Raw genomic sequence first — 12,268 nt, 5'->3', positions numbered from 1 at the left:
GAAAGAGATCTCCAGTATTAAGGCGTCTTGCAACATGTAATTCCTCTTCCGTAAGGAATTGGTCAATGTAAGGGTGAGCGAGCACATGGTCGTCTTAATGCTGGTTGCGGGTGATGGCCAAAACCCTAAATGAGATAGGTGCCACATAAGTAGGGTCATATTCGATGGTTTTAATTGCCCTACATTGCTCAACATTGGTCATTATCCGGCAACCTTTTTTCTCCCATTGGATTCTCAGAGCAAACCACTGCTGCAAGAATGTGGAAGGCGAGCTTGCCATCTGCGTGAGCTCTTGCAACTCGTGCTCAGGAACAGAATGAGGAGCCTTACGATATGAAGTGATTAGTCTTCTGAGGGCAGCTTGCTCCTTCGAGATTTTGTCGTTTGCTATCAATTCACCAGCAATTTTGGGGAATTTCCAGGTCATAAGTTCGTATTCTTCCCAAGTGCATGGTAATGCACGAACATCCGAAGCAAGTGTTTTGTCAAGAAGACCTAGGTCTAGCGTCTCATAACTTCTAGCGAATGTAGTGAAAGTTTTGTCCAAGATCTTGATGTAGGTTAATAAGTCATCCCCAGAAGTCACTCTCGTACTGCTGCGCATCCGAGGTGTGGAATCCACCAAAAAGTTGTGTGTGTGACATTTGTTACTTTGTACATACTTAGTTGTTGTGTTTGCATTTTTGTTCTGCATGGGTAGTATAGTAGAGAGAGGGGTCTTTTGCTGCCTTTCCTTTCAACTGGGGTTGCACCAGATAGGTCCTCCTTCAATAATGGTGGGCATGATGGGATGCTTTCAGTTGAGCAGGGTCAAGGCGAGAATACATATTATTATACAAACAGATGCAATAGGAGGGCATTTTCTCAAATCAGCAGATCACATTTCATGCATGCGGTACCCTCATTGAGAAGGAAGATGTTATGAGCATGGATGGGAAACCAAGAAAAGTTTCTTGGGAAATTTACCAAGCATTACATACAGATTCTCACAAGAAGGGTTTCTTTTCAGATACTTTTGTTGGCAACACCACTGTTAGTATGTATGGCAAGTGCAGAAGCATTATGGAAGCCGAACATGTGTTTAATAGGTTATCCAAGTGTAACACAGTGACATGGAATGTGATGATATCAGGTTATGCAGAGGAAGGCCAAGGAGAGAAGGCTTTACAACTTTATGGGCACACGCAGGTTGAAGATGTCAACCCAGTTGAGCAGACAATAGTGATCACACTCCAAGCATGCGCAATCCAAGAAGAGAAGGGCCGAATAACTCAAAGTCTTTGGAAATTCGATAAGCGTTACATGTTGATGTCCTTCAGAAAGGATTCACATCAGACATTTATGTTTGTAGTACCCTGGTGTCTATGTATAGCAAATGTGAGAGCATTGTAGAAGCAGAGAATGTGTTTGATGGGTTGTTTGAGCACACTGTTGTGTTATGGAATGCTTTGCTTTTTGCCTATCTAGAGGTCAGTCAAGTAGATAAAGCTTTGCAAGTGTACTTCAAAATGAAAGCTGAAGATGTGATTTTGAATGATATCACAATTTTATCTGCAGTAGCAGCTTGCAGGACCACTGGAAGTGTGGAGATGTGCAGACAGTTTCATTTTGATATAGTTTTTGCAGGTTATGATCTGCTTCCTGAGTTTGGAACGGCACTTATCTGCACATATGGTGATTGTTCATGTATGGTTGATGCTCAAGCTGTCTTCAATGGAATGCGGAAGAAAGATGTTGTAGCATGGACTGCATGTATTGATGGCTATGTGCAGGAAGGAAATAGTCTAGCAAGCCTACAAATGTTTTATGAAATGTAGCTAGCTGGTATAATTCCTAATGGATTCACATTTCTTTCACTCCGGAATGCTTGCAGTCATTCCAGTTTTGTTGACAAAGGCATTGAGTATCTCAATGGTATTCATACATATTCAGGATTATGTCTAGACTTGAAGCATTATGTGGCTATGATAGACCTCCTTGCATGGGCAGGAATACTGCGGACGGAGTGCTTGATTGGGAGAAGGCTGCTTTTCTCGTTAAAAATGGGTCCATTTTTCTAATAAAAAAGGGGAGATATTGTGGAAGGAACAGAGGATGGTGAAGAAAAGCATCGGGGATAAGAGTTTTTGGGAAAAAAAGGAAGCTCGAATGGGCAAGAAAGAACAAGGAGGTGACTGATGCTCGGTACAAGGTCGCTGTTGCTTATAACTGCAAGATTGTTGAGGGTGTTTTGAGTCATCAAATGAAAGACTATTGTTTCAGAAAATGACATAGTCAAAATTGACCTTGGGTGCCACATTGATGGTTTCATAGCTGTTGTTGCTCACACGCATGTTATTCAAGAAGGGCCTGTTACGGGAAGAGCAGTAGATATTCTAGCTGCCACAAGCACAGCGGAAGAAGTTGCTCTGAGGCTGATCAGGCCTGGAAAGAAGAACAGGGATTCCTGTCCTGGAGTGGACAATCCAAAAAACATTTCTTTGGGCACTCTGGATCAGAGAGAAGGACAGGCAACGGGCTTTTAGGAGATCGATCGAGCTCTTCTCGAATGCTTATAAACCTTGTGAAGTAGAAGATCGCGAAGAAGCACATCAAGAAGTACAAGCGACCTCAGAGTGACCGCAAGATCTCTGTCAAGCCAAACTGGCATAGGCCGAAGGGTATTGATTCTTGTGTCAGGCAAAAGTTTAAAGGATGCATATTAATGCCCAATATTGGTTATGGAACGAACAAGAAGACTCGACATGTCCTTCCCAATGGATTTAAGAAGTTCTTGGTGCACAACTCTCCTGAGCTAGATCTTCCGATGATGCATAACAGGAAGTTCTGTGCTGAGATTGCCCATAATGTCTCAACTCTCAAGCGGAAGTCAATTGTTGAGTGGGCTGCACAACTCAACATAGCTGTGACGAATGGTTCTGCCAGATTGCAGCTATTACCTCCAACCACCACGAACGTGAATTAAGGCACAATTGGAATCAAAGGAGTTGCTCACATTCTGCATTAAACAACTGAAGAATCTAAACAAAGTAAGGCTTGTTGACGCTGGGTTTAAATGCACATAGCCGCACTCTAAGAGACTGAAAGTCAAGTTAAAGATTCAAAAAGAAGTGATGAATGATGCTATATTGGAACAAGGGTATGTTGTTGAGTATGTTGTGGAAGATTATATGTGTGATAGTTGCTCTAGATCTGCAGCAAATCCAGAGCAGTGAGTTGCTACAGTGCAAGTGAGGTAGAAGGTTGACCACAAGAAAACATTCTTCTACCTTGAGCAGGTTATTCTGAAGCACAACTGAGCAGCTCTGTGCCGCAAGTGCACTGGATGGCATTGTCAATTTGTGGCAGATTCAAGGAAAAGGGATTGACCTCTCGTTGCTGAGCTTAATTGATTGCCTTTCCTTGGGACAGTGCATATATTCAAAGCTTATACACGACTGAACAGTGTAACCATGTTCTTGAAGACTTGGATATTGGCCTTAGGCAAGGACTACTTCTAAAGTGAATCCTTCTTTTTCCCTCTTCTAAGTTTATGTAGTAAAATTCTAGATGTGAGATCTGTCAGGCATGAACACATTTTATCAATAAGCAGTGGCAACCCTTGCTAGAAATCTTATATGTATCTTATTGTGCTAGAGAGATTGCTAGAGACAAACCTAGCCTTCTACAGAGTCATAGAACCCAACAATAAAGCATTGCCATAGAGTATGTTATACTCGCGTAGGGTCAAATAACTGCTGATCAGAAACTGGCCTTTGATTACTGGAACCGGTGGTGCTTGGATTCAATAGCTCTTCAGGCTGTGAACAACAAGTTTATTGAACAAATGCATGTTAAATCAATAATCTTTGCATTCAATATGAAGAGTCTGGAGTTTACTGTTGCATAGCCTGATCTCACTTGATTAATCTTCTATCTTGGAATTTTTCAAGAACCTCTGTGGTCGCGACTTTGCTTTCGAAAACCCTTCGACATCTTTGGTGAACTCGACGTGAAAGCGTCGCATAAATTTTAGGATGGGAGATACTTCAGCATCCATTTCAACCTCTTCTACAATTCCTTCTTTGTCCTTTACTTCAACTCCATCATTGACTGCTGCTTCAAGTACTTCAACGGATGATTTAAAGCAGATTTTGCAGAATATATCTATGTATATGCAGCTTCAAAATCAGCAGACACAATTGTATATGCAACAACAGCAACAGTTGCATCAACAACAATTGTCTCAGCAAAGGCAACTGTATTCGGAGCAAGAGAATGCAATCAATGCGACTAAGGCGATTGAAGTAGTTGAGAATGGGAAGAAGCTATTTGATGGCCATAATGTTTCAACTTATTTGAAGATGTATGAGATCAAGATGGGATTTTTTGGAGTACTAGTAGGTTTTATGAGTAAGTATTTCCTTCGTCTAGTCACACCCACCTTGAGGGCAAAAGTGACTGATCTTTTCCTTCAAAATTCTCATTGGCAAGATTTTAAGAAGGCCCTGAAAGAAGAGTATTTCCTTGAGGACTTTGGGATGGCTACCCGGCGGTCATTCCGAGAGTGGGTCTACATGCCAAACAAAGATCTAGCTGCTTTAGAGTTGATACGAGAATTTGAAGAGAGGTATAGTCAGCTTGATGCCATTGAACAAAGAGCATTGGATGTTGAGAAAGTTGAGCTTTTCTTGCAAGGTGCAGATCCTGCTCTTCACGAAGAATTAGGAGAGCTTCTTGAAGATCGCACAAAGCCTATGGGTCTTAAAATGGATTGGCAAGATGCCTAGGATGCAGTCTCGACTTTGACCAAGAGGATGATATGGGAGACTCGCCTACAGAATGGATCTATGACACCAACGCCGTCTTTTGCTTCTATGCCTGCTTTTATCCCTGTTATTTCTTCTCTTCCTAGCCAATTTCTTGGCCTATGCCAGTGCCTACTGTTTCTACTCCTCCTGTTCCTCCTGTTCCAAGACCGATGTTGGCTCCTTCTGCTCCAAAACCATCCGCTCCGTCCGTGCCTTCCTCTCTCGATGACATAATCAAAGGCATAACGGATTTGACACTGGAGTCAGTTAAAGCAGAATTGGTGGGAAAATTGAAAGAGCAGTTTTCTTCGAGTGCGCCTAGTATTTCTTCTAGTGCTCCTACTGCACCTAGGAGTGCTCCTAGTGCACCTAGGAGAGATCGAAGATGTATTTAGTGTGATAGTACGGACCATCAGCATTGCAGGGATTGTGAATCTTTTCAAGATGCAAGGAGGAAGAATTTGGTATTTTGGGGACAAGATGGTAAGATCTGGTTGATTGAAACAGGAGCTCCGCTTGTTACCAATTTTGGGAAAGGCAGAATGAAGAAATTAGTAGATGACATGGCTGCATGTACTTCTTATGTGACAGTTAGAGGAGATGCTTCTGCATATGGAGTCCATATTGAGAAAGGATCAGAGAATCAGTCAGCATTATGGACTTATGCTATGGAGACGGCAAACAAGGGAAAAAGTCAGCAGACTGTTTTGACTAATGTAGGTTCTAGCATCAGATCTGAGACAGGTTGAGATTCGCCTGTTGACAGATATACTATTTATGCCTACTTGGCTAAGTCTCAGGGAGCAGATGTACTTGTTGAGGAGAAGCGTAAGAGGGATGAAGAGAATCCAAATGCAGCTAAAAAGACTAGAGGGGGTGAGTTTGTTACTCCACCTACTACAGGACCGTCTTTGAGGCCAGGGCCAGAACGACAGATGGAAGATGCTCAAAAGAAAGAAAAGAGGCAAGAGCCTAGAGAGAGAAAGCAGCCAGGGTTTGGATTGATGTATGATATTGAGACATCTACGGACATGAAGAAAATCTTTAATGACAAGATACTTGGCAATGAGGTGACTTTTACTATTTCTGAGGTTTTGGGCATCTCGAAAAGAGAGTTTCAAGATCAGTTCCAAGAAGACTTGAAGAGGAAAAGACATGCATTGCCTACTACTAATACACAGGGAGTTTTGATTGGGGAGTTGGATGAGGATGAGGATGAGGTTATGGTTGAGAATGCTTCTGTTTTTCCACAGATAGAGAAGAGGGTTCAGCCTATGCATTATGCTGAAATTGATGAGCCTGTCTTGATACCGCGTAGTCACTTTTTGCGGAGTCATTGGGCTAGGGCAACTACAAGATGGTAAAAATTGGAGAGAAACAGGTGCCTTATGTTGCTTTGGTGGATCATGGTTTAGAGATTAATCTCATAGTTCGTGGAGTTTATGAAAGTAATAGATGGCCTATGGATGTAGAGCATGGGTGGCGTATGAGAGCTACCAACAACATTGCAAGTGATTTGCATGCTGCATGTCCTAGTCTCAGGGTTTCTATTGGAGATGTAGTGGAGGATTTCCATTTCTTTATGCAGGATTCATGCTCTTATTCCATAATTATTGGACAGCCATTCATCACAGAGATGCGCATGGAAACAAAAGTAATGGATGATGGATCTGCTTATGCACGGATTCGCAGTAAAGATGGTATGAGAGCAGTTCAGTTTATGACTGTGTGTGTGAACCATGTGAGAAACAGGGATACTCTTAGAGATGCACCTTTGCCCACTGTGAGGGATTTGGGTTTTCATTAGGTACTGCTATTTTGCGAGATGACGGTGGTACAGAGCAGAGAAGATTGGAGTTCTCGCCTCCTGGCAGCAGTGTTTTCTCCTCCAGTTTTGTTGGAGTTTCAGCAAACAATTCGATGAGTTATCAGAAGACTTCTAAGTTGCCTAGAGCTGGCACGCAGTACATATGTAGGAAGGAGAGAATTTTGAAAAATGCAGGTATTTTAGAGGATGATGGGCATATAGATGGGATGTATGATAGTATGGTTTGTGAGGATACGAGACAGAGATGGAAAATATGCTGAAAAATGATATGCAGAGTTGTCACAGTAATGTATTAGTACAATCCTTGGACATGTTTCATGAAATTGCAAATTTTGTGTTACAAATAGAGTCAGAGGCTGAGGTGACTCAGCAAAAAGTGTTGAGTGCTGAAGAAATTAAGCAAACAGAGTTTCTGGCTGATTATGATTGGCCTACAGAGACACAGAGGGCTGAAAACTTTCAGCCAACAGAGTTTACTCTACTGAAATATTTCAGCATCCAGAGTTTAGGGTTGTTCCTATGCAGTCCATAGAGCAGAGGATTGAGGATATTCAGCCACTAGAGTGCAGAATTGCTGATTTACAACAAGATTTGAGTAATGCAGAGGATCATAATGAAGCCAGGCTTGACACGAAATACAAGATTGTGGATAAGAAGGTGAAGCCGGTAGTTGTACTGCTTCCACCTAATAGTGACAACAAATAGAGAGGGCTGCCAAACAACCAATTTTGAGGAATCCAGAGCATATAGGCCATAAATTTTCAGTAGAGATGCTTGTTGAATTAAAAATTGGAAATGGTGATTTCTTGCTACCCACAGAGAAGCAATGCTTTCAGGAGATGCTTGAGCGACATGGAAGGGGGTTTGCTTTTTTTCCGCATGAGATTGGATGTGTGAATCTGGATATTGTTGCTCCTATGGTGATCTTTACTATTCCTCATATTCCATGGAACCTCCGACCTATTCCAGTGCCTAAGGCACACCTGCCAAAGCTAATTGACTTGTTGAATGAGAAAATCAGGATGGGAATCCTAGAGCCTTCATTTGCACCATACTCAAATAGGTGGTTTATAGTTCCAAAGAAGAATGGTACTCTCCGATTTATAAAAGACATGCAACCAGTAAACAGAGTTACTATTAGGAATGTTGGTATAGGTCTAGTTGTGGATGAATTTGCAGAAGCATTTACTGGACGTGCTATCTATTCTTTAGGTGATTTGTATTCGTGATATGATCAGTTTCAACTGGCTTTGGAAAGCAGGGACATAACCACTATGAGAACTCCTATTGGGCTTGTCAGGATGTGTACCTTGGCTCAAGGTGCCACTAATTCTGTTGCGCATATGATGAATGCCATGCATAAGGTCCTTCGTGATTACATACCTCAATTTACCATGCCTTTTTTGGATGATGTTCCCATTAAGGGGTATGCAGAAGAAGAGAAGAATGAGAGTCTAAATGAGTAGGGATGTAGATATTTTGTGGTTGATCATATTTCAGCTTGTGAAAAGATTTTGGCCAGGTTAGAAGAAGTGAACTTGACACTATCAGGGCAACAAATCTATTTTTGGAGTAAATGAGGTTGTCATTGTTGGACATATGTGTGGGTATTATGACAGGAAACCCTCACCTGAGAAGGTGGATGCTATAGGCAAGATTACGGAGTATTGTTCTACCACTTCAAAGGTATGGAGATTCATTGGAGCTTGTGTGTTTTAAATGATTTGGATACCTCATTTTGCACACATAGTAGATTGTTTATATCAGCTGCTTCGAAAGGGGCAAAAATTTTATTGGGATGGGAGCCACACTAGAGCCATGCGAAAATTGAAGAAGTTATTATAGATTGCTCCTACTCTCAGGAAAGCGGATTATAATTGCGGAAGGCCTATTGTATTGACAGTTGACACTAGTCCAATTGGCATAGGTTGGGCTCTGGGTCAAGATGATGCAGATGGAAACAGGTATGCTATTCGGTTTGGGGCGAAAGTCCTAAACGAGAGACAGAGGAGGTATCCACAAATCAAGAGGGAATTACTGGGAATTGTTAGGGCTCTCAAATGTGACAAGGAGTACTTTATTGGAGCCTCAGTTGTGGTAGAGACAGATTGCTTGCCATTGATAGGTATGATTACGAGTTGCTCTACTCCGGATATAGCTATGCTGAGATGGATTGCATACATCAAGTCATTAAATCCAAAATTTAAACACATAGCAGGGAAGGATAATCTAGTGGCAGATATGCTGTCTAGAGCCAGATACGATGATGAGGAGACACTACTTGCAGAAGAGGATGATGCAGAAATTTCAGCCACTATGGTTGATCATGTTTGCCATGTCTATGATATTGTGGCTTTCATAGAAGAACTCTATGTTGGAGATTGGTTGCAGATTGGCAAGTACCTTAGTACATTAAGCAAAAGAGATGAATGGACAGATGAAGAGTTCAAGAAGATCAGAAGAAAAGCCTATGGTTATTTTCTCAAGGACGGATTTCTTTGGAAGCACCCAAAGAAAAGAGGTGGATTACCCTTGAGGGTTGTCTGCGATAAAGAGACACAATTACATATGATGAGGGAGTTTCATGAGAGTCCTTGGGTTGGTCATAGAGGAGTGTGGGCTATTTATGAGAAAATCAAGGAGAAATATTGGTGGAAAGGCATGTATAGAGATGTTTCTCACTTTGTAGAGACTTGCAGAGACTGCTAGATGTATTCGATAGTGCGTCATCGAGATGAGCTTCATCCGACCTATCCGGTATGCATTCATTATAAGTGGGTAGTTGACTTGGTTACTATGGCTATGGGTCTATGGCAAATGAGATATATTGTTTTAGCTAGAGAGGATCTTACCAATCATGTTGAGGGCAGACCTTTGAGAACGAAGACCACTAGTGCACTGTGTAAGTTCTTATTAGAAGAAAATTTCTGCAGGTATGGCTGTGTGGGTAAGATCACATCAGATTACGGTGAACTGGATGCAGATGAAGCTAGGGAGTTTTTCTCTCAACTAGGAATCAAGTTGGCTCTAACCACAACATACAATCCAGAGGGAAATGGGAAGAGTGAAAGGGGCATCCATCGATAGTGAAAGCATTAGCCAAAGCATGTAGAGGACGGATTGGAGAATGGCCGAGACTTCTACAATTTGCTTTGTGGGCTGATCGTACAACTCACAGTGTTACCACAGGATATATGCCCGCAGAGTTGATGTATGGTCAGAAACCGGTTATGCCGACTGAGACTTGTGCTTTGACTTGGTCAGTTTTACCTTGGCAGGAGGATTTGACAAGAGAGGAGCTCTTAGCTCTTCGGATTCGGCAGTTGGAGAGAAGACCAGAGGATATTCAGCTAGCTATTGATAGGTTGAAGGTTGCTAGACTAAGAAATAAGGAAATGTTTGACAGCAGGCATCGCTTGTGGCCTAGAGCAATAGAAGAGGGAGACTGGGTATTAGTCTTTGATAGCAGCCTTGAAAATCAGCATACTGCACTTCAGAAGATGGTGAAAAGATGGTTTGGGCCGTACATAGTCAGACATGTCTTTGATAATGCAACATATGAGCTGACAGAATTGGATGGGACAGTGCTTAGAGGGCCTATTGTAGGAAAAAGAATCAAGATTTTCAAGAAAAGAGATGATGAGGATTATGCATTGGAAGAATTTGCAAAAGAAGAGCAACGAGAAGAAACTTCAATAGAAGAGATAGATGATATGACAGATAATCTTATTGATATACCAGAAATACACAATGAAGAGATTGATTTATTCGTGGATCTTGACAATAATGATCATGGGTAGTTGGCCCGTTCGGAGGATGCATAGGATCACAGGGGGTGGATGTCATACTGCTGCACATTCGAGGTGTGGAATCCACCAAAAAGTTGTGTGTGTGACATTTATTACTTTGTACATACTTAGTTGTTGTGTTTGCATTTTTGTTTTGCATGGGTAGTATAGTAGAGAGAGGGGTCTTTTGTTGCCTTTCCTTTCAGATGGGGTTGCACTTGATAGGTCCTCCTTCAATAATGGTGGGCATGATAGGATGCTTTCAGCCTATGTTGAGCAGGGTCAAGGCGAGAAGACATTATAATTATACAAACAGATGCAAGAGGAGGGCATTTTCTCAAATCAGCAGATCACATTTCATGCATGTGGTACCCTCATTGAGAAGGAAGATGTTATGAGCATGGATGGGAAACCAAGAAAAGTTTCTTGGGAAATTTACCGAGCATTACATGTAGATTCTCACAAGAAGGGTTTCTTTTCAGATAGTTTTGTTGGCAACACCATTGTTAGTATGTATGGCAAGTGCAGAAGCATTGTGGAAGCCGAACATGTGTTTAATAGGTTATCCAAGTGTGACATAGTGACATGGAATGTGATGATATCGGGTTATGCAGAGGAAGGCCAAGGAGAGAAGGCTTTACAACTTTATGGGCACATGCAGGTTGAAGGTGTCAACCGAGTGGAGCAGACAATAGTGATCGCACTCCAAGAATGCGCAATCCAAGAAGAAAAGGGCCGAATAACTCAAAAAAGTCTCTGGAAATTGGACAAGCATTACATGTTGATGCCCTTCAGAAAGGATTCACATCAGACATTTATATTTGTAGTATCCTGGTGTCTATGTATAGCAAATGTGAAAGCATTGTAGAAGCAGAGAATGTGTTTGATGGGTTGTCTGAGCACACTGTTGTGTTATGGAATGCTTTGCTTTTTGCCTATCTAGAGGTCAGTCAAGTAGATAAAGCTTTGCAAGTGTACTTCAAAATGAAAGCTGAAGATGTGATTTTGAATGATATCACAATTTTATCTGCAGTAGCAGCTTGCAGGACCACTGGAAGTGTGGAGATGTGCAGACAGCTTCATTTTGATATAGTTTTTGCAGGTTATGATCTGCTTCCTGAGTTTGGAACGGCACTTATCTGCACATATGGTGATTGTTCATGTATGGTTGATGCTCAAGCCGTCTTCAATGGAATGCGGAAGAAAGATGTTGTAGCATGGAGTGCGTGTATTGATGGCTATGTGCAGGAAGGAAATAGTCTAGCAAGCCTACAAATGTTTTATGAAATGCAGCCAGCTGGTATAATTCCTAATGGATTCACATTTCTTTCACTCCGGAATGCTTGCAGTCATTCCAGTTTTGTTGACAAAGGCATTGAGTATCTCAATGGTATTCATACATATTCAGGATTATGTCTAGACTTGAAGCATTATGTGGCTATGATAGACCTCCTTGCACGGGCAGGAATACTGCGGATGGAGTGCTTGATTGGGAGAAGGCCGCTTTTATGGTTAAAAAGGCGGCCGTTTTTCTAGTAAAAAAGGGGAGCTATTGTGGAAGGAACAGAGGATGGTGAAGAAAAGCATCGAGGATAAGATTTTTAGGGAAAAAAAGGAAGCTCGAATGGGCAAGAAAGAACAAGGAGGTGACTGATGCTCGGCATAAGGTCGTTGCTGCTTATAACTGCAAGATTGTTGAGGGTGTTTTGAGTCATCAAATGAAAGACTACTGTTTCAGAAAATGACAGTCAAAATTGACCTTGGGTGCCACATTGATGGTTTCATAGCTGTTGTTGCTCATACGCATGTTATTCAAGAAGGGCCGGTTACGGGAAGAGCAGCAGATATTCTGGCTGCCACAA

At 41.8% G+C, this 12,268-nt stretch overlaps 2 protein-coding genes and 1 pseudogene across 2 annotated transcripts; all 3 read left to right on the top strand.

Annotated features, from left to right (window-relative positions):
- The first annotated feature begins 927 nt into the window (after positions 1-927).
- Positions 928-1,817, top strand: LOC148039625 (pentatricopeptide repeat-containing protein At2g33680-like). The gene is made up of 3 exons (XM_087661894.1): positions 928-1,036; positions 1,133-1,221; positions 1,320-1,817. The coding sequence occupies exons 1-3, from the start codon at positions 928-930 to the stop codon at positions 1,815-1,817; spliced, it is 696 nt and encodes a 231-aa protein (XP_087518020.1).
- Positions 1,818-2,548: 731 nt separating this feature from the next.
- Positions 2,549-2,965, top strand: LOC148039624 (large ribosomal subunit protein eL32z pseudogene; annotated as a pseudogene).
- An 8,152-nt stretch (positions 2,966-11,117) lies between these two features.
- On the top strand, positions 11,118-11,942 carry LOC148039623 (pentatricopeptide repeat-containing protein At2g02980, chloroplastic-like). The gene has a single exon (XM_087661875.1). It carries the CDS (start codon positions 11,118-11,120, stop codon positions 11,940-11,942), a length of 825 nt encoding a protein of 274 aa, XP_087518001.1.
- Positions 11,943-12,268: the final 326 nt, after the last annotated feature.

The sequence above is a fragment of the Lygodium microphyllum genome, chromosome 2 (genome assembly GCF_053477565.2).
Source record: "Lygodium microphyllum isolate KBCC chromosome 2, Lygodium_microphyllum_v1.1.10, whole genome shotgun sequence".
Lineage (NCBI taxonomy): Eukaryota > Viridiplantae > Streptophyta > Polypodiopsida > Schizaeales > Lygodiaceae > Lygodium > Lygodium microphyllum.
This window is presented reverse-complemented; position numbering and strand designations above follow the sequence as displayed.